Consider the following 25,401-nt stretch of genomic DNA (forward strand, 5'->3'; position numbering starts at 1 on the left):
AATTCTGGGCCATGGATGGTTCTTGGCGATTTCAATGGAATTACTAATATGAGTGAAAAGGAAGGTGGCAATATCCGACCTGATCACTACATGCGGGAGTTCAGAGATTGCATCGATGATTGTGGACTACAGGAAGTGATGATGATAGGTGATACTTTCACATGGAGTCGAGGGGCCGTCAGAGAGCGGCTTGACAGGGCTCTATGTAATGAGATGTGGGCAGAAAAAATTCCTTATGCAGCCTTAGTGCACGAACATCATACCCACTCAGACCACAGGCCTATTCTGCTTGACACTGAGTACTTCAAACTGCTGATGAGGCAGCAGCAGAACCGGAAACGAATGTTTGAAGCCCGCTGTTTGGATGAAGGGACAGTGAACGAGATCATCAATTCAGCTTGGGAGCGTGCCAAGTTAGTTGGATTAGGTCCCTCCCTAGCGGACCGGACCAAGGCAGTGTTGAACGATTTGCATGAGTGGGATCGTGAGACCCTCAAGAGCCCCAAGAAGAGAATAAATAAGTTAAAGAAAGACCTGGAGAAAATAAGGAGGGGGCCGAACACTATTGAGGTCCAGCAGAAAATGGAAGATATTCAGGTTTTGATTGAAAACTTACTGGATCAAGAAGAGCTTATCTGACTCCAACATGGTAGAGCAAATTGGCTGTTGCATGGTGACCGAAACACAGCTTATTTTCATAGAGCAGCTTCGACACGTAAGAAAATGAATTGCATCAAGAAGCTACTTGATGATACCGGAGTGTGGAGGGAAAGTGAGGAGGACATTAATACCATTATTTCAGATTACTTTTCTGATCTGTTCATAGCACAGGTTCAGCAGCCGGATCTAAATGTGCTGTCCAGGGTGCAACGACGTGTAACTGAAGCCATGAATGTTCTTATGGCTCCCTATACGACAGAAGAGGTTAGGAAAGCTTTGTTCTCGATTGCTGACTTCAAAGCTCCCGGGCTGGATGGATTACATGCAGTTTTTTATAAGAGGTTTTGGCCAATGCTAGGGGAAGACCTTGTGATGGAAGTTCTTAGTGCAGTTAATTCACAGGAGATACCACCAGGATGGAACGACACAACTATTGTGATGATTCCCAAGATTAACACACCTGAGAAAGTTACACAGTTCAAACCCATTAGCTTGTGTAATGTGGTCTATAAAATTATCTCAAAGATGATTGCTGCAAGACTGAAAAATTTGCTTCCAGAAATCATTAGTCCAACACGGAGTGCCTTTGTTCCAAGGAGGCTCATCACTGATAATGTCTTTATAGCTTATGAGAGTCTCCATGCAATTAAACAGAAGAAAAAAGGCAAGGAGGGATGGTATGCGGTAAAGTTGGATATGCACAAAGCCTATGATCGTGTTGAGTGGGTCTTCTTGGAGGCAATGTTACTAAAACTGGGGTTCATGGCTGATTGGGTCAAAATGATTATGGTTTGTGTATCATCTTTGGAGTACAGAGTGAGGTACAATTCGGTTGAAACGGATACTATCAAACCATCGCGAGGCCTTCGCCAGGGTGATCCTTTATCACCCTACTTATTTTTGCTGGTTACTGAGGGACTGATAGCACTTCTGAACCATGCAGAGCAATCAGGTGAAATTGTGGAACTTAAGGTTTGTCGAGATGCACCCTCTGTTACAAATCTCTTGTTTGCTGACGACTCCTTAATTCTGATGAAAGCTAATGTGTCGAATGCGATATGTTTGAAATCTGTTCTGGATGCTTATTGTGATGCTTCTGGCCAGTTGGTGAGTGTGGATAAATCTAGTATTTTTTTCAGCCCTAGCACGGATGTAAACATCAAGGCTTAGGTTTGCACCACTCTTAATATCATGACTGAGGCTCTGAATGAAAAATATTTGGGGTTGCCCACTACCCTAGGATTGGACAAAACTGATAGTTTTCAATACTTATTTGACCGGTTGATCTTGAGATTGTCAGGATGGAAGGAAAAATGTCTGTCTTTTGGAGGTAAGGAAGTGCTTATCAAATCTGTTGCACAAGCCATACCAACGTACGCGATGTCGGTCTTTAAAATTCCTAAGAAAATCTGCAAAGGAATTACAGATGCGATCTCTCGGTACTGGTGGGGTGATGATGCGTCACATAACAGAATGCACTGGTTTGCTTGGTGGAAGATGTGCATACCATAGAGCAGAGGAGGAATGGGGTTCCGAGACATTCATCGTTTTAACTTGACACTATTGGCAAAACAAGCATGGCGACTTATTGAAGATCCCGAATCCCTCTGTGCAAAGATTCTTAAAGCAAAATATTATCCTGATGAGGATCTTATGAATGCTAGGTTGAAAAAGAAGGCCTCTTATACGTGGCAAAGTATAATGGCAGGTGAGGAGACTTTGAAACATGGACACATATGGAGGGTGGGTGATGGTCAAAAAATTAAGATATGGGAGGATAGCTGGATCCCACAATCACCATCCAGGAAGGTTATCTCTAGTAGAGGAAATCATCTCCTCTCCCGCGTGTCAGATCTTATTGATCCAGTGTTAGGTGACTGGGATTCGTTGCTGATGAACCAAACTTTTTGCAGTGTTGATGCTGAGAGAATTCTTGCAATCCCACTTCCAGTATACGAAATGACAGATTTCTTAGCACGGAGCTTCACTAAAACAGGTGTGTTCACGGTAAAGTCAGCATATCATGCCGTTTGGGAATCAAAGTTTGGCCACAATTCGCAGGGTACGCCGTGCTCATCCTCGCCAACACCTACATGGGATTCGGTGTGGAGTCTGAGCTGCGCAGCAAAGATTAAATTTTTTGTCTGGAGAGTACTTCTTAGTGCTATTCCATGCCGTGCAATACTAGCTGATAGACACATCAAGATCAAGCCACATTGCCCAGTATGCAACCAAGGGCCGAAGAGCATCCGCCATCTTCTATTTGAATGCCCTGTTGCGGTGCAGGTATGGAAACTCCTCGGAGTGCTAGATGTGATAGAGCATGGATTTGAGATGAATATGTCTGGCGAGGTAGTGCTGGAATTTCTTCTCAGTTTACCAGACAATCATATCCATGTGCTAGGTTTGCCGAAACTGAGAGAAACTGTGGCTACATGCTGTTGGTTTTTGTGGTGGGAAAGGAGGAAGATTACACATGGAGGTGATCCACAAACGGCGGCACAGATCAACCTTGCTGTACGAGCCTTGGCGGCGAACTTCATTGCAACGTGTTCCTCAAAGCTGAAAATTCGTGTGGGTGGCTGGACGAGACCGAGGACTGATTACGTCAAGCTAAATGTGGATGCGGGATTTGACCATGACTCACTTAAAGGCTCTGTAGGTGCTGTCATCAGAGACCACAACGGTAAGTTCATCGCTGCCCCGAATGAAAAACTTGAAATCTGCTATGATGCTTTCGCAGCAGAAGCAACTACAGTTAGGTTTGGCCTAAACCTCGCCCGCACAGCTGGGTGCAGCAAAATTGAAGTAAATTCAGATAGCGTGGATGTGATTTCAGCACTCAAAGAGGGATACTCATCTTCGGTGGCCAGCGCGATCTTCGATGATTGTTATTTCATGTCTTTAGATTTCAGTCATATTGTTTTTAAACATTGTTATAGAGAGAACAATAAAGTAGCCCACGAATTAGCTAGACTAGCTAGATTCACCACTCCTGATGTATGGATGGATGCAGCCCCGATGGCTGTTATTCCTCTTATTGTCTCTGATGCTACAATTGTAGCCAATTAATAAAGGAGCGGTTGATTTAAAAAAAACGTATAAAACCCTGGCCATTTCCTCGCATGTGGCATCTCTTCCGCCATCAAATGTTAAAACTACTTCACATTGACATTCAATACTTCTAGAACAAAAAGTATATCTTATCAAATCGATTTCAGAAGAAAAGGAAATGCACAGATAAGCTTAAAGCATTCAAACAATCACCAAACTTTTTCTTTTTCTCAACCACCGTCATTCAACTCATCTACAAAAAGAATATTAGTGATCCTTTAGACCCCTGTACAGTCAAGCTAAAATTCTAACGACTATGCTTTCCTCATTTGAAAAGGGTGCCCTTTTCCATGTCGGTGGGACTGATCAATGAATTTCCAACCTAACTTGTCAAGAATACTTTGTACTGCTTGACTAGAGTGGTCAATGTACAAAAAGAAATATGTGGTCAACTGACTAATGTTCCTGGTAAAGAAAACAAAGGAATGTCTATCAAAGAATGGTTTCAGCAATTAGGCCTGCCCGACGTGACTGAAGGCATCTGCGGTCGACTAATCTGAAAAATAAATAGAACCAAAGAGCAAATTAGCAGGTTACAAAATACTCCCTCCGTCCCAAAATAAGTGTCTCAATTTTGTACTAACTTCAGTGATAAAAACACTGTGTATTTCTTCGAGAAAAGGCACTGCATATAGTTTAGATAATCAAGATAGCTGATGAGATCGTTAATCGTACCTATTGGACGCCGTTTACCCTCCATTGCTTTCTTCTTTTCATGGCAGCTTTGGCAGAGGAAAGGACCTTGCCAACCTTGCATTTTTTCCTGTTGCAGTGGGTTAGCATGTATGGAAATCCCCTGGCCAGATTTCAGTCTAAACTGGCAAATCGCACAGCTGGAGGGTTCAAACATGTTCCGAAGTGCGTATCCTGTACTAAGCCTGCAAGGAACAAGCAAAACAGAAAGCAACATTATTATAATATGAAAAACTATTAGTACTTGTTACAAGCAAGACGTATTCACATTACAGCATGGAGTATCAGTTTAGTGAAATGCTTAGAATCGTCTCGTAAACTTGAGCAAAGAAAATGCTAACTTCTACTATAACCCAATAAGAATTTAACTATCAACTGTAGTTGCTAGTGCATTCCTGTTTATCTCAGAGCTGAAGAGCTGCACTGCGTAGAAGTCAGTCTGAAACTGCAGCTGCATAACTAAACAAGTAACCATCCCATCTAATATATGCACTCTGAATTTTAGTCATCTATTGAACACTTTTAGCTTCACTGCTAAGCTAGCACGAGTGATTTGATACTACGCTATGCCACTCATACACATCAACCATGTCTGTCTGGCTTGATCGAGGACATCAATATGTGGATGACCAGAGAAAAGAAGAGGGTCCAATATAGTGGAGATTGGAAAAGGAAACAGCAGACAAATTGAGCATTAAAATGAAAATATGCAATTGAACATAAATGGGCTGCATGGCTGACACCATCAATCAGCAGTGCCAACTCATCTGCTGCTTCCAATAATTCAGTTCCTACTATCAGCAGACAGCAATATAAGCTGGTTGCCCGTATGAGACAATCAAATACAAGATATATGTAACTGGAGAAGCTACAAATCCAAGACTAATAAGCCTACGTAGAACGAATGTCTCTTTCAGTGGCATCTAGTATGTTACAGATCTACAGTGCTATATTGATGCTTTCAAGGCCATCAAATCGAGAAAACTCAGGCCATCAGAATCACCAGACAAAAATGACAACTAACTAAAATATGATTTACCTGAGCATTCGGTTAATTTCAAGTTGGTGTATGTACTAGTGTACATGTCTGGCAACACAATGGACAATCCTAATGCTGTACAATGGAATATTTATGTCCTTTTCTCTTAGAACTGTATCGAGCTCCTAGCTGGTACCCCAAGTGAAAAAAGGCCTAGAATGTTGGTTAACAGAATATACCTTCTTGAAAGCATGGCAGACCCGTCCTCAAATATTTCTTCCACCACATCCGGCTCAGCATATTCTCTATCAATTTTAAAAGATGCATCTGAATTTTTTCGGCGGAACATGTTATTTTTCAGATCAACGCGGAACATATTATTGAGTACGGTTTTCCCCTGCCACTTTGTTGGAGGACTAGGAGCTAGTTTTTCTGGAGGTAGTATGTCCACCACGATGCAGGTAGTATCATCTCTTAGTCCTCGAGGTAGGGTTGCTTCCTTCAGATAAGAAAATATATCACGAAATGAGGGGCCAGAAGTTTGAGTCTATTAACCAATGGAAATGATTGTAAATTAGTTACATTAACAATTCGATTGGCAGCTATATCGGATGGGTATCCACGAGAACATTCAAGAGCCATTTCAAAAGTCAAATCATCCCAGACACCATCGCTTGCAATGATAATTCTGCCTCCAGCATTGGATAGCTGCAACAAAAATGCAATAGAAAATCAAAATAGTGTCACAGCAAAGAGCGAACTATGCTCTGCAGTGGTGAGACGTAGAAGCAGATCACACCATGGACTACAGATGTTGTGAAATATTATAGAAGAGGTCATCTAAAAGGAAATCTGATGATAAATAGGCACCCAAACAAAAACATTTGTGAAAATAAAAAAGAGATACGCGGTGCAGAAGAATTTTCATATGAGCAAACCTTCACTTGCTTCACATGAGGAACAGGGATGATGCATTCACCAACATCCATATCCCCTATCGATCTAGATAGGCACAAACCACCTGGCCAGCATCTTAAAGGACCAACCTGAAAATGTACATGGTAAATTTCAATAACAGAAATGATTATAGCAAGCAAAACAAATAGTGACCAGATTATCCAATAAAAGAGTAGATCAAACAAACATAAGAATTGAGTTAGACATTGATGATACAATGGATGTAAGATGAATATTCTCTAAATTAAACAAATTTGGAATACAAACACGGTAGAGTTTTACACGCATACCAAAGTATTCAATATTCATCAATCCCCACACAAAATACAGAGAGGGAACAACAACAGGAGTTGTTAAATAAAATCTGCAGGGCGCAGCCAAAAATAGGAATTACCTTATGGCTGAAAAAACCAGCAGCACAAGAAATTCAGTCCATCGCTAAAACATTGTTTGGTAGGCACTTAATTTAACAGTGATGTCAGGTGCACGTACGACACAACATATTTGAGAATTATTAAGAAACAGATGGTTAGCAGGTTACTGCAGAAAATGAGAACTATCAGATTGGTAACATGTAACACCATGCATCCACACCGCACATCCCAACTCAAGAGCACAACGGATTATAAAGGTAAAAGAGACGAACCTCTGGACCACCAACAACATTCAGTTGTCCAACCTTGCTTCCCCATGCAGTTACACGTTCCACCCTGTAAAATGAACAGGTCATGAACTGCACAATTCTCAACAAATTACCTCAAAGGCAGAACTTACTCATCTCTGTTGGAGTCAAAGCGATGATCAGCAGACAAATGGTATAGTGAACCATCAGCTGACTCCAGTATGCACCGTGAATCACCAACTGATGCTACTGTTACAACCCACTCGTCTATTATCACAAATGTCACAGTTGTGCCAGAACTTTCAGCTGAAACAGCAAAAAGAATGTTTCAGAAGATAAAAGGGAGGCATCACTCGAGGTGTTAAGAAAGACAAATTAAACAAAAGCGCGATTGTCTCAACCACGTGGCCTAGCACTACAACTAACTGAAGAAAATATCTGATGGTGTAATATCTAATCAACCAACTAGAATGACTATGAATGGTTCATACAGCTTTACTTCGTCCTTGACAACAAACAAACTGCTAAGTCCCTGCTTGGAATACATGAATTCCACAGGATGACAGGAATAGTTCGATTGCCATAAGGATCAGGAACATGTCCATGTTCACGAGATGGCCTAAATAAACAGTAACAGCATGTGCACCTCGATCAACCAACTGGAAACTTGACATCAACAAGGTAAACAAGGATAGTCCTGATTCACCTGCGGCTTGCAAATCCTTATCTGTCTTGACAAATGCTGCAACGAGTGAACGTGGAAGCACTGCAAGCCACTCATCCCTGGTCAAACCTGAAGGGGTAGCACGCAGGACATTGTTCAGCAGATTGTTCTTCGCGTATATGGCCGCTCCAGATCCATGGTGGCCATCAAACAGCTATAAACATGACACAGTAATCAGTGATCAGTGATCAATCAACAGAAACACACCACCCCGATTAAAAAATGACCAGCCAAGCCATTAATTAAATCAAATGATACGCCGGTCAACCCGACAATAAGATTAAGACACGAGATCATTTGGATCAAAGGTAATATTTCCTAGTAGTATGTTTTTTACTACGAGTAATTTTTCATACGTAGCAGGCTCCCAACACTCTTGGTGACGAACTAGCAGCCTACGTGCAGACAACCAACAAATATTCTGAACCCTGCCAAAAAGGCATGGCAGCTCCGCCAAACGCGATAGAGAAAAACATGCTGGGTGAGTGTCAATCATGTACAGGAGACTGGAGGAGTGGCCTCCATGTCGCACAATTCCGGGCGGGTATTCCAGAACCTTCTGTCTCTTTTTTTTTCCGGGTATTCTAGAACCTTCTCGAGAGACAGGCATGGGCATGGGCAGGGGCAGGGGAAGGGGGCGCGGAGGGGCAATGCAGTACCGCGAAGACGGAGAAGGAGGTGGAAGGGTCGCCGGCGACGCGCTGGCCGGCGTCGGCGAGGAGCAGCGTGACGTCCTCGCCCTTGCGGCTGCGGCTGGCCTCCCCGCAGAGCACGTCGGGCCGCTCCATCCGCTCGCTCGTCACCTCCCGCCGCAGCAGCACGCCGAGCGGCACCGCCGCCATCGCCATGGCGCAGCCGCACCGATCGCCCGCCTCCCCCCAAACCCTCCTCCTCCTCCTCCTCCTCCTCCCAGGAAGAGCCGCTCAACTCAACGGCCCGCTGCCAGGCGACTCCCCCACGCCTCGCCCCCGTAACGGAAAGAGGGAGGGAGGGAGGAAAAAATCCACGCGGAATGCCGCCGCTGGCGGGCCGCGCGCGATCGTGGGCTCCACGCGGAAGGAAACCGGAAGGGGGCGATCGAGGGGGGGACGGAAGGGAGGGAGAGGGATGAAATGCGTTGCGATTTTATGGGGGCGGGCGGAGACGCGCAGTGCGGTTGTGATTTGATCTCGTGCCAGCCTGCGGCTCTGTTTTGTTTCCGTTAATTTCTGCTCGGGCCAGGTGGGGCTTGGGTGCGCGCGAGCTGGATGCGTGCGTGGACGGGTGGGGCCGGGGGGTCTGAGAACCCGAGAGGCGGCCGGCCCGGCCGGCCGGGCGCTGTCGCTTGCTCGGCCTCGATCGGACGGTGGCGCGGGCCTTGACGGGGTCAGGTGAAGGTGCACGTGCGGAGCGGCGCCGGCGAGAGGGGAGGTGGTGGCCAGCGTGGCCGGCGAAAGGACCTCAACTGTTTTCTCGTTCTTATTATTGGAAACGCTTTACCATCACCAGAAACGGATCGCAACCGCCGTGCCCGTCACCTTCCCTGCATGACACACGTTCAAGTGAGGCCCGCACATCATCCTTCGCCGGACGCGTTTTCGTAACAGATGCTATGCTTCTGAAACATATATGATGTTGCAATGGTCTTTGATGGGTCTATGTTTTACGACAAAACCTCTCTTACAGAAATATTCTGCAACAAGACCTCAGTTGCCAAAAGAATGCAACAAAACCGTTGTTACAAAAAAAAATACTGCAAGAAAACCTGTGTTGCAGAAATAATTCTGCAATAAAACCCGTGTTGCAATGATGGAGGCGTGCTCCACCGCTCGATGCGGCAGATTTGAAAGGTTCAGCCGACGGGCTCAACGGTTCAGTTTTTTTTACTTCTGACAAATCATCAACACTTCGGTTTTGAATTTTTTGTCTCCCAAAGACAGTTTCTTTAGTAATAACGTGCTTATTCAATTCTCAAAATGTCGACGGATACAAAGTGAGCTGCTGGTTCATCGACCCACATCTAAATAAGCCACCATGAAGTGCTGCGACGACGACGGAGTGGCAAACTTGGATGGAGTGGCCCCAATCCGGTGGGCAGGGATGGAGGTGCGCGGTGACCCGGAAGAAATTCCTGCCCGTCTCGTTCGGTGCTGGCGGCGACGACGCCCGTGGGTGTCGTTCCCCTCTTTGGAGGCGTCGCCAAGGCGTGTCGGCGTCCCCATCTCCTGCTCCTGGGATTGGTAGCGGTCTTCGGGCGAAAGCCTAGGTTCGGAGTTGAATCGGCGTGATGGCGGTGTCCTCTACGTCGCTACTCTGTTGGGGGCATCGCGCTTGAAGACACGGTCACGAGGTTTCAGGTTGCGCTACTTCCGGTGCTCGTTGTTGTCCAAGACGATCTTCAATGGCGCAATGTACGTCATCGCCGGTGAATCCAAGACGGTGCCTTTTATGGACTGACTAAGTTCTGCTATCTACTTGCCACCTCCTTTTAGGCATCTAAGGGTGGATGGTGCGTTGACGGGGAAGCCCACCCGGAGTTGGTGTTGTCTTCGGAGGTGACCGGCGATGGTCGAGACGCGGTAATGATGCTTTGTTTTTGGACAAGCTCTTTTTCTTTGTAGTGGTGTTGTTGGTGGTGGCTGTCTTTGGACTAGCCCTGGGCTGGTGTCAGTACTACGCTCGTTGTTCGCAACAAGTTGTAGTCTTCTTGTAATTCAAATTCTGCCTTCTATAAAAATATGATACGCATTCGCGTACTCTCGAAAAAAAATAAGCCGCCATCTTGCATTTTTTTTAGATAATAACAAAATTTTATTAATTACAAATAACAGTTACATCGTCTATAAGGAGAGATACAATCTCATCCAAGGGCTCCTCAAGCCAATCTTTTGTCGCTGAAAGTTTCGCTAACCTAGCAAGTTCATAGGCAACCCTATTCGCTTCCCTATTACAATGTTCAAAACTAATAAGAGAAAATTTACAAGCCAAAAAATAACAGTCATTCATTCTTCATTGTATGAATGACTTCCGTATTATCTGAATTAAAAACAAGACAGATTGTAGCCCGCTTGATGTGCAAGAGATAGGCCAAATCCTAGAGCAAACGCCTTCGTTGTTGCCCTCGTGCGAACTCGCATTTAAGGTTTCCGTGCCTCTCTCCTATGGTCCTTGGACCATGTCGGCGCGGCCGATCCCGATCCTTGCCGGCGAGAAGGCTCTGTTTTAGGTGCGTTTTTGAGTTTTGTTAGGGTTTGTGACATGCTCAAGAAGACGAGGGGATGGAGGCTTCTTGAAGATCGGATAAGGTCCTCCCCGCCTAATCCTCATCTCGGTGATGGTTCAAGCATCGTCGAAAGGCGTGTGGAGGTTTGACTCCGACGGATCTCGTGGGATCTGGTCGGCGTCCGTCTTCGGTGGATCGACTAGATCTGGTCTTCGTTCTTCTACGTATGTGTGTTTGCAGGTTGGATCCTTTCGATCTACGTTTCTCTTCATTGGCGACGGTTGCTGTTCTAGTGTGCTGGTCCTATAGGGACTTAGCACAACGCCTTCCCGATTGTCTACTACAACAATGTTTGTCCGGCTCCGAAGAGGGAGGGGTGATGACGACGGCGCGTCCTCGGCTCGCTTCAGTGTTTGTAGTCGTCGTTCTACGGACTTGGATGCATATTTTACTTCTAATGTTCTTTGTACTACCTTAATAGTTGATGAGTAGATCAAAAGTTTTTCGCAAAAATAATAATCTTCGAGCCAACGCTGCACAAAAAAAGACAGATGTGAATCTTAATCACCGTTGGTTATTTACTATGGCCTTACTTTTATATATTTTTAGAGAAGGAGGATCACCCCCGGCCTCTGTATCTGGGCGATGCATGCAGCCATTTTATTTATGATTCACTAAAGACCTCACAAAGAAATACAACAATAAGTCTGAAGCCACCGTCTATGCGACAACTGTCGCTACTCCTATCCAGCTGATAAAGGGATGCTGATATTCCGGACCTAATACCACATACCTCGCAGGCAAGCCTAACATCTAAGACCCGAGGCCCCAACCAAGCCACTTGTCAGGTATGGGCACACACCGGTTCGGCGCGCTCTCAGATGCCGCCGCCGCCAACTGCCACCACTCCATCTTCAGATCTGTACTGACGCATCATCCTTGCCCAGTCTAGCTGCCGTCAACGCCACCACGGCGCCCAACGGCACCACCACCCTGCGCGCGAACTGCTGAGCACGTCACGGTCGCCGCGGTACACCTCAGCACCATGCCGCCAAGTACCACCAGTCGACACAGCTTGAAGTCTCTGAAAGATCTATCGTGCGTAGCACCTGCCGACCAGGCATGACAAAGCGTAGCACCTGTCGGTCAGGCATGACTTGACATCTCCACCGAAGCTCCGTGCAAGACGAAGCCGCTCCACCTCCTGCCTCTGACCACTAGCACTGCTCCACAAACGATGCACCCAAAAGAGAAACGCCACCGCAATGCCGCCATCATCCGATCTGGAAGACCAGATCCTCGGGTTTCCCCCAGAGCAGTACGACTGGGTCGACATAAGTCACACAACGATGTCTTCATCAAGGTAACGACGTAGATCGCCGCCATCGGCTCGGTTTTCACTGGCAACTATGTCTCCCCGACTCGCAGCCAGTACTGGATCACGGATCCGAAGATCTGGACACCCAGCCTCATGCCGGCCACCTCTGACGGAAGAGATGAGCACCACCGCCGGTTGCATCAGTCAGAACAGATCTGGCCGGAGATGCCGCCGATGAGACCACCAGGCCCTCCATGCCGCCGCCGCCGGTCTGAAGGTAGTTTGCACGCCACCGCAGCCTAGCTGGCCGCCGCCGCCGACCGCAGCTGCCGCCCAAAAAGGTCGGCCTCTGCGCTCGCAGCCACGCCGCCGTCCGAGGCTGGGCCGCCCGACGCGCCTAGCCACCGCCGTCCGAGGACGGGCCAGCCACCCGCCACCTGCCGCACCCAGATCAGCCGTGCCACCACATGCCTAGGGTCCCGCCCCAACCCGGAGACGCGTGAGAGAGGAGATCCCCCGCCACCGACGGCGTCCCCCGGCGGCAGCGGGGGGAGAGGAGGAGGGAGTTCTTGGCGACTGTGGCTAGGTTTCTAGGAGTCGCCTGAGTCGCCCTAGGGGGGAGCGACATGAGCGGGTTTTCCTAAAAAAATGGGGTACCTTTTAAAATTAGGAGAGAATTTTACATCCCGACCTTTGCACCAACTAAAGATGCATACGGCCATTTTAGTATGAGTACCCAAATAAATATGGTCCTCGAATTTTTTTACTATGGGTTTATGGCTAGCTCGGTTTTGAAAGGTTCGAATGAGAGTGAGACGACTATCGCTTGCACGCTCCAGACGCGTGTCCCATGCTGCGTTGCAGCGTTGCGTACCGGATGAGGAGTTTATGGTTTTGTTAATTGCTACCGATCAGCGGTCACATCCGACTGATGATTATTCGGGGACGCTTTTTGTAAAGCTCTATTGAACGCACAATTAAGTCTTTTTTGTGAATATAAATGAACAGTTAAGCCTTGTTATTGAATGGCCGGAGAAGGTTTGGACGAGGGGCCACTGAAGGCTCGAAGCCGACCACTAGCTTCCTGTTGAAAGACCAAGAGATCATGCAATTTTCTTTGTGCGTTTTCTGTGAGAAATCTTTAGGTCACGGGGAATATGATAGTCTCTAGTGATGTTCAATCATTTTTCATTTTTATTTGAAAACTTTTCTTTTACCATCTGCGTGTGATATTGTGAAGAGTTAAATACATCGGAGATGCCTAAACTTGTCCTGTGCGGTCAGTTTGGTACCTAAAGTTACAACATACATAAAACTAGTGCCCGAACTTGTCCAGTCGTGCAAATACGGTGCCTCCTTCCGTATTCAAACATACGCCCTGCCCACGTGAAGTGCCAGCATGGCAGTGGCCCACATGTAAGTGGATATGTGCGGGGAGGAATTATTTTGCAGAAACATCACTTTTATTTTATTTAATCATGTAGGAAAGCCCTCAAATACAGTGTATGCCAGAGAGAAATAACATGAACAAAAAAATCTGCATCGCGATGTTTCTAACCTGCACCTTCAGGTTACCAAACGTCACGATCTGCCCACGTTGGAAACTATCTGGTACGTACAAGTAATAGCTAGAAAATTATGTAGACCAATTCCACGTGTTGCTTTGCAAGTCTTCTGATGCGTAATCGATCGGTTTTATTTTTTATTTTCTTCCAAGTTCCTGTTTAGTTTTATGACACGCAATTTTTCCGATATAAAAATACAATAATTATCGATATGCAGTTGCTGTGTATTTTTTCATTTTTTTTCATTGTGTACTTTGAAGAGGTAAAATTAACTATTTCAAAATTTTATGTGGATTTAAAATTTTCTACAAATATTTCATTATTATGTAAATTCATATATCTTCATTCCGGACCAAAAGCATACATAATTATTGTGTATCTTCATTATATTTATGAAATACAAAATTATTAAAAAATTGACAACATTGTATTTTTTGAAATTATTCAACATATATGAAAATTATTGTGTAATAATATTAAATTCTAGAAATGTATCAAAACATGTCAACCGTGTTTGCAGAATTGTAAGGAGAATTTTACACAGCAATTTTTTAATACTCGATGAACATATTCTAAAACATGTTGAACCTAACGAATTTCAAAAACACGTTATAACTTTTGAATACATGTGAAACATTTTCCAAGTACATGAAATGCACTAGCACTTTATTTTAAGTTTGTGGCAGTTGTAACTTTTTCTTGCATTTCTTCTTTCAAAAGGTAAAAACAATATCAAAGACAAAAAAATATACACAAACTTGAAAAAATAGAAATAAAACTTGTGTGGGCCCAAACAAGCACCATGTATAAAAGAATCGCTTGAAGAGGTACATAGCAGCCAAAGCAGATTTTTGGAGCACGGTGGCCACTGAGCATGTTTTTTTTTAGGTTAAAAACTGTCACTTAAAAGTTCTGCTTTTTTTTCACACCAAAAACGTATGCATGTGTTTGACGGTCAAATCCATACGAAATTATGTTATATTATACCCAGCAATAAAGACAAACTTCCAGCCAAATAACAAGCTAATTTTTGCATGTATCTTTTTTTTTTGTATCTCTCGCATACAAACGCGAATTTTGATGAAAATTTGCACAATATATTACACTCCTACGTGTGCACGTATAAAAGATTTTGGAATTTCTTTGAGTTGTAAAAATCCATTTCTCTGAACTTAAGAGAAACAGGCACAATACGCCCATGCTCCGAAGTTGCCTTTTGCACAGCAACGCCGTATATATAATTCGACCTGATGAAAGTCCACTCTGCATATTTTGGCGTGGTGGATAGCCTGTGCGTACAGTGCAATCTGCGACCATGAGATCTCAGCATCGATTCTAAATCATGCAATATATTTTTACTGTGGGTCAATGCCACACTGTCACGCCATGCGGGCATAACATACGTCCGGATACAGAAGGAGGCACCGTATTTACACAACCAGACAAGTTCGAGCACCAGTTTCATGTATTTTACAACTTTAGGCACCAAACTGACCATGCCGAACAAGTTGAAGCACCCCTAGTGTATTTAACTCTATTGTGAACTACCCGGAACTCTGTGCGTACAGTGCAATCTGCGACCATGAGATCTCAGCATCGATTCTAAATCATGCAATATATTTTTACTGTGGGTCGATGCCACACTGTCACGCCATGCGGGCATAACATACGTCCGGATACAAAAGGAGGCACCGTATTTGCACAACCAGACAAGTTCGAGCACCAGTTTCATGTATTTTACAACTTTAGGCACCAAACTGACCACGCCGAACAAGTTGAAGCACCCCTAGTGTATTTAACTCTATTGTGAACTACCCGGAACTTCTGACAACCCCCACCCGCCGAACCTACGGGCTGCGCTGAAACTTACGTCATGCATGCGCGCGGTGACTTTGGGTTGGGCGCATGTTCTTTCCCTTCCCACTTATCCCTTTACGGTAGAACTATATTACCTTTCCGCCACCTCCTCAAACAAAGGTTAGATCCAAAACTAAAAGAGCTTTACTCGTCGAGTTCTTACATTTGTGGAGATGGCTACTCATGAGGAAAAAGGCTTTCCGAGGGCGAAAGTGCCCTTCTCAGCTCAAGCTCACATGAGCTTGGGTGAACAGTAAAATTCGATTAAGAAAACAAATTCCAAAAAATAGGAAAAAATATTGTGACATGCTTTGACAAATATTTTCAATGCTTGCAATTTTCATCATGAAATGGCATTTGTGGAAGTCATGATAAAAAAACAAATTTGATGCTCAAAGTTTTTTTTGGAGTGCTGTTTCTTCATGACTTACACGAATGTAATTCTATGATTAAATTTTGCAAGAATATAAGACATTTCACATTTGTGAAATGTTGCCACATTTTTTTGAAAGTGTTTAATTTTTTTTTGGATTTTACTGTTTACCCGAGCTTATATGAGCTCGAGCTCAGTTAATCCGCGTCCTCCTGAGGGAGAATACTCTAATGAGTATCAAGGGTACATTCGGGTGAAGATTCCTCCAAAGATACCAAACCCTGGTCGTCTTAGGACTTGGGGAAGAACTCTCTCTCTCTCTCTCTCTCTCTCTCTCTCTGATATTTGGAATAAAGGATTTATCCATGTATATCTTGTGTTGCAACTTGTGTGTCGATTTGTGCTAGTTTTTCTTGTGTTCCTTCTCATTCCCCACACGTTCTTCCTCAAATTCTCATCCAATTCGTGAAGATGGGTCCGCCGTTATGGTTTTCCCTGTGTCAATAGGGTAGGTATTGCATGCAACATGCTCTAGCCAAAGTTATATAGATTCATCGTAAGTAGCCTTTCACCTTCCCACCGCATGTATGATATCGTTATGGCCATAAACTCATTTCTCTAGACATCAAGTAATAGTGACGCTGACACATTCTTGTTCAGCAGTAGGTCCCCAAAGACCAAAGAACCTTCAGTATCTAATCACAGAGCCTTTGTCACACCATCTCCAGTCCTGAAATTCTCCGTATTCCAGGCAACAGTGGACATCGAAGGGGGTGTGACGAATACTTCTAGAGTCGGATTTTTTTTTTGAAACGGAGGCAAAAGATTTGCCTCATCGATTAATTAAGCAGAAGAGAATTGCCCAGTTAATTAACAAAAAGCCGGGCGAAAACCGATACAAACCCACATGTGGACTACAGAACATGCAACCCCATAACCACATAATTAACCTGACAACCAAACCCAACACGCAACGACCATCAACCCTAACACTGTTACATCGCAAAGAAGACCCCAACGAGAGTGCCTCGCTAAAGACCACGGTCATCACCAGAATCCACTGAGTCATCAAGCTGCTGCGGACGCCTTTCCTGTGGTGCCACTCTTCTTTGCTTTGCTCATGAGAGCCTCCTCCACAATCGTCTTGCCAGATCCAGGGCTAGCCCTCTCCAAACGTTTGAGCAAACTATGAATCTCAATCTGAAAGTGAATCTCATCAACCTTGTCGCGCACAGACGCCTCTTGCCTCACGGCCACATGCGAGTCAGTGACCGCAACGTTGGAACCTCCACGGTCCACAGAGGTGAGCGGCTGGCTGGGTGCTGAAGGATCGGGCGCCAACATACTAACTGCCTCAACATCATCAGCCACAGGTACCACCGACACAATGGGCTCAGGCGCCACCGACACAATGGGCTCAGGCGCCACCGACACAATGGACTCAGGCGCCTCCAGTTGCTCACATGACAAAGGTGAATCATGTCCCTCACACGAGGTCATTGGCGCGTCGACCTCCATATGCTCCACAGACAGAGGCGAAGCAGGTCTCACACATAGCTGCTGAAGCTCGGGCATGATCTGCAGCACAGGGGTGACGACCCCGGCGATGGCCTTGCCCTCAGCAGTAGCCGACACAAGGGGCGAAGACACTAGCGAAGAACTGACCCCAATACGAGGGGAGAAACAACCGAAGAGCTCTGTCCCCTTGTCTCCCATGGAACCAACACTAGGAACAACAGGAGGCCACAGCGTCGGAGCAGTCGACAACATAGCCGGCACGAGGGAGAGCTTGGTTAGAGCAGCCTCTGCCCGCTCCAGAAAGCTCCCAACATGTGCCATCAAGCCTTGCATCATGTTGGACTGATCTGCCGGAGTGGATTGTAGCTCCACATTAGACGGGGTAGCCGAGCCAACAATACCGGAGATGACAGACGCCCAAGACCCACGACGAAGCGCCTCGGAGGGAAGTGCAGACTTCATTGGACATTCACAGGAAGCTGGAGCTTGACGATGCTGGATGTCGAGGCGCAGCATGACAAGGCATGCCAACGAGCTGAGTGGACGCCAGGGGTTGCGTCACTCGCGTGCAAGGTGGCCATTCTGCAAACATCGGGAGCACCGAAGGGGATCTCTGCAAACAGCCGCACGGTGCCCAGGAGCAAGGCATCTACCATAAAGCCAAGCAGGAATGGGGCGAGCAGCCAATGTCAGGGCCGGTGATGCCGGATGCGGCGGACCTCACCGCGGCACTGCCAACCATCTCTTGTGTCCGGCCCGTGCCCCATGCACGCCTCGGCGGAGTCGGAGTCGATGGCCTTGGCAGCAGCCGGTGGAGTCCGGTGGCCCAGCTCCTCACTATCGTCCTCGTCCTCGTCTTCATCAGCAGCGGAAGCCCACAACACAGAATGCGGCCGGTGGGTCAGCTGGTCTGCACTGGCCGAGGCCAAAGGCGTCTGCAATGCCATCTCCACATCTTCATCCTCATCGGGTTCGAGACCACGTGATGCCGTGACAGAAGCGGCCAGTAGAGCCAGAGCAGCAGACTTGCCTGGGGGCACCTCCATGGAAACGCCGCCAATTAATGCGCGCCGGCCCAGCGCAGCTTGCCCCTGATCCAAATCGGGCCGAGCATCATACGAGGATTGCTGCAGGACGGGGAGGTGGCCAGCTCGGGAGAAACGGCCACCAGCGGCCGGGGCGGCCTTGCGGGAGGCAAGGGCAGCCACGGCGAGCGCGGCGACGGCGGGAGGCGACGGCGGCGCTGGGGGCGTGGGGCCGGCACCTGGCACGGAGGTGGCGGCAGCCACTGCTGGAGTTGCTGCAGACATAGGCCGGGTGCGCTGGAGGAGCGCCATGGCGCCAAAGCTTCTGCAGAGTCGGAATTACAAAGCGAGCACTGGGAGCTAGTATGTATGTGTCGACTGGCAAGAACTCCCAAGCATGGGATTGCTCCCATGAGAGACCTCCAACAATGGATCTTTGCTGAAATTTTGAGCGACCAGATAATACTCCAAAGTGGACTCACTCTCAACACATCAAACATATGTGTCCTTATTAGTTTATTACAATCATGCGGGTGGTCCCATTCAGAATGGTATGCACTTCTGACTAAGAACATGCCTTTTTCTGTTATAATGCCAAGACATGAAGTCTTCCATCATGCCGGTAGCTAAAGGAATATTAAGGAAACATCCCCAAATGATCTATTCATCCTACACCCTGGATTCAATATTTATCAACTCATAAACTTTTGTTAGAACAATGTTTCCTCCCCTCATCATTAGTTTCCATATCAGGCTACTAAATACCCATGAGTCGGTCCCAAATGTTGATTTGTGTTCCACTTTCCACGTTTGAAAGTCTATATCCGGCCCACAAGCTTCGCAAGGTGTACGAACTCCCTTTCTTCAAGCCACAATTTTGTTATGAAAAGGTCTTCAATCTATTACTTCCTCCGATCCATATTGATCATCACTGAAATGAATGTATCTATGCGTATTTCAGTGCTGGATGCACCAGTTTAAGGGACAATTAATATGGATCAGAGCGAGTATAAAGGTTCACCAGGAATACAAAAGCACCCCAGACATAACAAAGATTACATTAAGGTCCTTGGACCACCGGACGACCACTCCCGCCGCTAGAATGAGCCGCCGATGTCTTGCTGCCACCGCTCCCATATCAGAGCCGACCTGACCTCGCTAGTGACATCCGAAAAGTCTTCATACACGTGGTCCTAACGACCAGCGCCCTAGAGTCGTAGTCATTGTCATTCAACCCTTGAATCGATTCGAAGAACATGACACTAAATCTTGCCTTCGCATGCGCAAGGAGAAACCCTAACCTCGCCGGTCCGAGTAGCCGATAGAAATCTACTCTGAAGCTTCGTTTAATCCTTCCAGACAAACAAACTTGAGAAGGATAGGAGCTCGGAAGGCCAATTTTGAGATGAAGCGTTATCATCTATGCAAACACCACCCCTGCGAGGACTAAAACACTAACATATATACTACTAATTGAAGGAAATATGCCCTAGAGGCAATAATAAAGTTGTTATTTTATATTTCCTTATTCATGATAAATGTTTATTATCGATGCTAGAACTGTATTGATCGAAAACCTAAATACATGTGTGAATACATAGACAAACATTGAGTCCCTAGTGAGCCTCTACTTGACTAGCTCGTCGATCAAAGATGGTTAAGGTTTCCTGACCATGGACATGAGTTGTCATTTGATAACAGGGTCACATCATTAGGAGAATGATGTGATGGACAAGACCCATCCGTTAGCTTAGCATATTGATCATTCAGTTTTATTGCTATTGCTTTCTTCATGTCAAATACATATTCCTTCGACTATGAGATTATGCAACTCCCGAATACCGGAGGAATGCCTTGTGTGCTATCAAACATCACAACGTAACTGGGTGATCATAAAGATGCTCTACAGGTATCTCCGAAGGTGTTTGTTGGTTTGGCATAGATCGAGATTAGGATTTGTCACTCCGAGTATCGGAGAGGTATCTCTGGGCCCTCTCGGTAATGCACATCATAAGAAGCCTTGCAAGCAAAGTGACTAATGAGTTAGTTGCAGGATGATGTATTTGTAAGTGCATCTAGTGCCACCCCTAGTTGGTTTTGGAGTATTGACGACAAACTTGGTTGAGGGACTAATGTGTTTGTGAGAATTGCAGGATAACACAGATAGTAGTCCAGTATTGATTCGCTTTACCTACCAGAGATGACACCTAAAAATGTGTGAAGCCATTGAAGACAATGGTGGTCAGTGAAGATATTCACAACGAAGATTATGACTTGAGAAGACATTCACATGAAGACTATGGAATGCGAAGACATAGTTGTTTCGTAGTTTTATTTTCTTCTTTGTTGAGTCATAGGAACCACCGTACTGTTAAGTGGGGTCCAAGTGAACAAAGTCAGAGTGACTGATGTGATGCTCAACCAAATCCTATGTCTTCAAGCGAAGACAATGAGAGCAAATCTTATCCAGAGCTGGATGAGTCAGCTTTACTTGTAGCCCAAGTCAAGCTGCCGCGTGTGTTTGAAATCTGACCGTTGGACACGTGTCAGTTCCTTAGTGACCCAGGGTCATTTTGGACAAATCAGGTTGGGTTGCCTCCTGGCTATAAATAGCCCACCCCCTACACCATAAATTGGTGGCTGCTCAGAGTTAGTGCACGGCTTTTGTCGTTTGAGAGCAACCCACCTCCGAAGCATTTGAGAGAGAGAGATCCTTGCGAGGACAAAGCCCAAAACACCCAGAGCCAAAGAGTGTTAGGCATCACTGAAGTCTTTATGTCCGCGTGATCTGAAGACTTGTTACACTTGAGGACTGTGAATCCTCCAGCCGGTTAGGCATCACGTTCTGAGCATCCAAGAGCCATTGTGGATTGCCAGTGAATGAAGTCTGTGAAGGTTTGGAAGTCTACCTTGAAGACTTACCAGAGTGATTGCGCGAGGACTAAGTGTTCTTAGCTCAAGGGGAATAAGGTGAAGACGTGGTCTTCTGAGTTGAATCTCAGCCTCCCTAACCAGACTTACAGTTGTCACAACAACTGGAACTGGTCTACCAAATCCTTGTCCTCACCAAGCAACTGGTTCTATCCTTCTCATCTCTTTACTTTATAGTTTGTCTTCCTGAAGTCATTGCCTGCTTGCATGATCTAATTGTCTTCACTGTGTGAATACTGTTGTTGTCTGGCTTCATACTATCTTCCGCCTGATCCATACTACCTAGCTGTTGATAGTCTTCGTGCTTTCACTTCATTGCTTACTTGATTCTGGCTTGTCTAGTGTAGTGTACCTTCTGCTGCATATCAATAGGTTCATTTCTACTATTTGTCTTCAAAGTCCTCGTGTTTTGAAGACCTTCATAAAAATCGCCTATTCACCCCTCTCTAGTCGATAACTAGCACTTTCAATTGGTATCAGAGCCAGGTGCTCCCTTGTTCTATGTGATTGGGTTTAACCACCTGGAGTTTTAGCTATGTCGACTGCAGGGATAATAAAAGTCTCTGCTGCGTGCCCTATCTTCGATGGCACTGATTACCCCTACTGGAAGAATAAGATGCTTATGCATCTTGAAGCCATTGACGTCGACCTCTGGTATGTCGTCAAGAACGGCGTTCCCAAGGTCGGTGAAGTTGTCACCGCTGCTGATGTCAAGAGGTTCATTCAACTGGACTCGACCGCCAAGAACATCATCTGTGGTCATCTAACCAAAGGACAGTATGGCCGTGTGAGTGCTCTGGAAACTGCGAAGCTAGTCTGGGACTGGCTCTCCAAGGTCAACGAAGGCGTCTCAACCCAGAGAGACTCAAGGATTGATGTTCTTCACAACCTCTTCAACCGCTTCAAGAGGAACGACAATGAGAATGTCCAGCTCACGTTTGATCGCCTCACTGATATCACAAATGAGCTTCGCGCACTTGGCGCCACTGAGATCACCAAGCACGAAATCGTCAAGAAGCTCATGAGATCACTTGACAGCTCATTCGAAACCCTGGCCCTGATGATTCAAGAATGTCCTGACTTCAAGACTCTCGATCCATCTGACATACTTGAGAGGCTCAACACACATGAGTTCCAGTTATCTAAGAAGAGAGATATCTATGGTCCCAACTATGGACGAACTCGCGCTTTATCTGAAGAAGAATATGACTGCAGTTCTAGGGATCCTGAAGACATTGGAAAAGAGCTTGCTATGCTTGTGAAGAAGTTCCAGAAGTTCACCAAGAAGAAAGGCTTCAGAAAGTCTTCAAGATCCAGCTCAAGAAATGATGAAGCTTCTACTCATGACCACAAGAAGAGGACATGCCACAAATGCAAGAAACCTGGTCACTACATCTCTGAGTGTCCATAGTGGGACAATGAGACCAAGAAGAAGAAGAGCAAGGAATATGATTTTGATGACAAGAAGAAGAAGAAATCCTCAAAGTCTTCTTCCAAGTCTTCGTCGAAGTCTTCATAACACAAGAAGAGCTCATCAAGCAAGGCTCATGTGTTTGTTGGCAAGGAGATGGATTCAGAGGAGGAGTCTGCTTCTGAGGAGGCAGAGGTGGAGTCTGAAGAGCAATCTGATTCAGGCGTGGCAAGCCTGGCTCTAGCTTCAGCCTATGTCGCCAAGTCCATCTTCAACACTGAAGACAATGGCCCCATCACCAACGCTGATGCTAATGATGAGGATGACTCTGCTCCCACCTACTACTTCATGGCACGAGGTGCCAAGGTAAACTCACGCGATGCTTACTTTCAAACATCTAGTGAAGATGACTCTAAATGTGAAACTAAACCTAGCTACAAAACACTTGCTAAAATTGAAATTGAACAACAAACTGCTATGGAACATATTCAAAAGTTGGTAGACAAAAGCGATGACTTGTTGGACGTGGAAATGACCCGATCTCAGTACTTAATTGAAGACATCAAAAATCTTCACGTTAAGTACGAGGAACTTGAAAGTCGTCATGAAACGCTCTCAACTACTCATGAAAAGCTTTCCTATGATTATATTCAAAGGAAGCAAGAACTTGAGAACTTGAGAGCGACTCATGAAGATCTTCAGAAAGAGAATGAGTCACTTCGCGCTCAACAGATCAAATCCGCTCAGGAAGGATTTGAACCACCATGTCTAAAATTTCTTGAGCGTGATAATGCTGTCTCCATTGCTGAATGTTCTACTGCTGCTACTGTTGCAATATCTTCAACTGCTGGCGTGGTAACTAACCCCTCTACTGAGGATACCACTACTATTGCTGATGAGAATGCCAGGTTGAAGACATTGCTTGAGACAGGAATGTACAAAAGTCTCAAAGGGCATCAGACACTATGTGATGTCCTCAATAAATAGATTCTGAACCGAAACCCTAGGAAAGAGGGTGTTGGGTTCGAGAGGAAAATGAATATTGATGGTTCTTACTGGAAGCCTGAGCAGTACCCCAATACCACATGGGTCGCTGCAAAGGGACCTTCAGTGGATCCATCCACTTTATCTGGCTTCACTGGTGCTAACCCGATTATCATTGATGAATCCTTTGATGCAAACTATAAACTATTTAAGAATCAGAATGGTGAAGTGTCTGCGAGGTATATTGGTACTAACTGCAGGAATGGACCACCTTTGAAGAAGATCTAGGTGCCCAAAAGTTGTCTTGAGAAACTTCCTGTGAATGTCATCATGACACCACCTGGGAAGAAGACTAACCCCAGACCAAAGGCTTCATATGGTCCAAAGGCTTCATACAGACAGAGGACTCACCAGAGTCACCCTAACGCCAATGTTTTGCAGGGAAACCATACTCAGGCTTATGAATATGAGCGTGTTTCATCAAACCGCTATGTTCATAAGACCAAGAACTTTTCTGCTTATTCTTATGAGTATTATTCACCTCCTGCAAGGCTATTTGATAGGGCTCCAAAATCGAAGTTCTCAGATGCTGCACTTAGACTCATTGCTTCTAAGCCACCCCTGAAGATGTGGGTGGTTAAGAAAAATTAACTCTCTTTTGTAGGGAAAGGTCTCCAGTCGGAAATCAAAGGCGTCTGATGCTTATGCTGGGGACCTAAAACATCTTGTGGGGCACAAGATAAAATGCCCAAATGGTCTTACTATGTATTTCGTTACAGGATTCCTTGACAAACATCCTATTTATCCTAACCAAGATCTGAACTTTCATAATCCGCTTGTTCGTCAAATGTTTATGCTTCACAATACCCTTGGTGAAGCCTATCCCCCAAACTGCACTGTAGGGTATGACACCAAAGGCTGCAGAATGGATTATGGACAGTGGATGCACTAACCACATGTCTGGTGATCAAAGTCTTCTCATGGATTCAACCCTACGTCCATCTGAAAAGAGTCACATCACATTTGCTGACACTGGTAAAAGCAAGGTATTGGGTCTAGGTAGAGTTGCAATCTCAAAGGATCGGCACATGGATAAAGTGATGCTTGTTGAATCCCTTGGTTTAAACTTAATGTCTGTATCAATGCTTTGTGATCTGAACATGATTGTGACATTTGGAAAATATCGTTGCCTTGTTCTTATGGAATTTGACAAATCTCTAGTCTTTGAAGGGTATCGAAAAGACGATCTGTACATGGTAGATTTCTCAGCAGGACCACAGTTGGCCGTATGTCTTCTAGCAAAAGCTTCAGAGTGCTGGCTTTGGCATCGAAGGCTAGGGCATGCTGGCATGAGGAACTTGTACACTCTCGCGAAGAAGAAGCATCTCATAGGCATCAAGGGCGTCAAGTTCAAGAAGGATCATCTGTGTGGTGCATGCGAAGCTGGGAGGATGACTAGGGCCAAGCA

At 45.7% G+C, this 25,401-nt stretch overlaps 1 protein-coding gene across 1 annotated transcript; it reads right to left on the reverse strand.

Moving 5' to 3' along the window:
- Window positions 1-3,908: 3,908 nt before the first annotated feature.
- LOC123121739 (probable protein phosphatase 2C 69) lies at window positions 3,909-8,913 on the reverse strand. The gene is made up of 9 exons (XM_044541765.1): window positions 8,409-8,913; window positions 7,732-7,903; window positions 7,178-7,331; window positions 7,050-7,113; window positions 6,385-6,492; window positions 6,029-6,154; window positions 5,686-5,945; window positions 4,450-4,652; window positions 3,909-4,270 (listed from the first exon to the last, which is right to left on the reverse strand). The coding sequence occupies exons 1-9, from the start codon at window positions 8,595-8,597 to the stop codon at window positions 4,266-4,268; spliced, it is 1,281 nt and encodes a 426-aa protein (XP_044397700.1). The 5' UTR covers window positions 8,598-8,913; the 3' UTR covers window positions 3,909-4,265.
- Between the last annotated feature and the right edge of the window lie 16,488 nt (window positions 8,914-25,401).

This window comes from Triticum aestivum, chromosome 5D (assembly GCF_018294505.1).
Source record: "Triticum aestivum cultivar Chinese Spring chromosome 5D, IWGSC CS RefSeq v2.1, whole genome shotgun sequence".
In the NCBI taxonomy this organism is placed as follows: Eukaryota; Viridiplantae; Streptophyta; class Magnoliopsida; order Poales; family Poaceae; genus Triticum; species Triticum aestivum.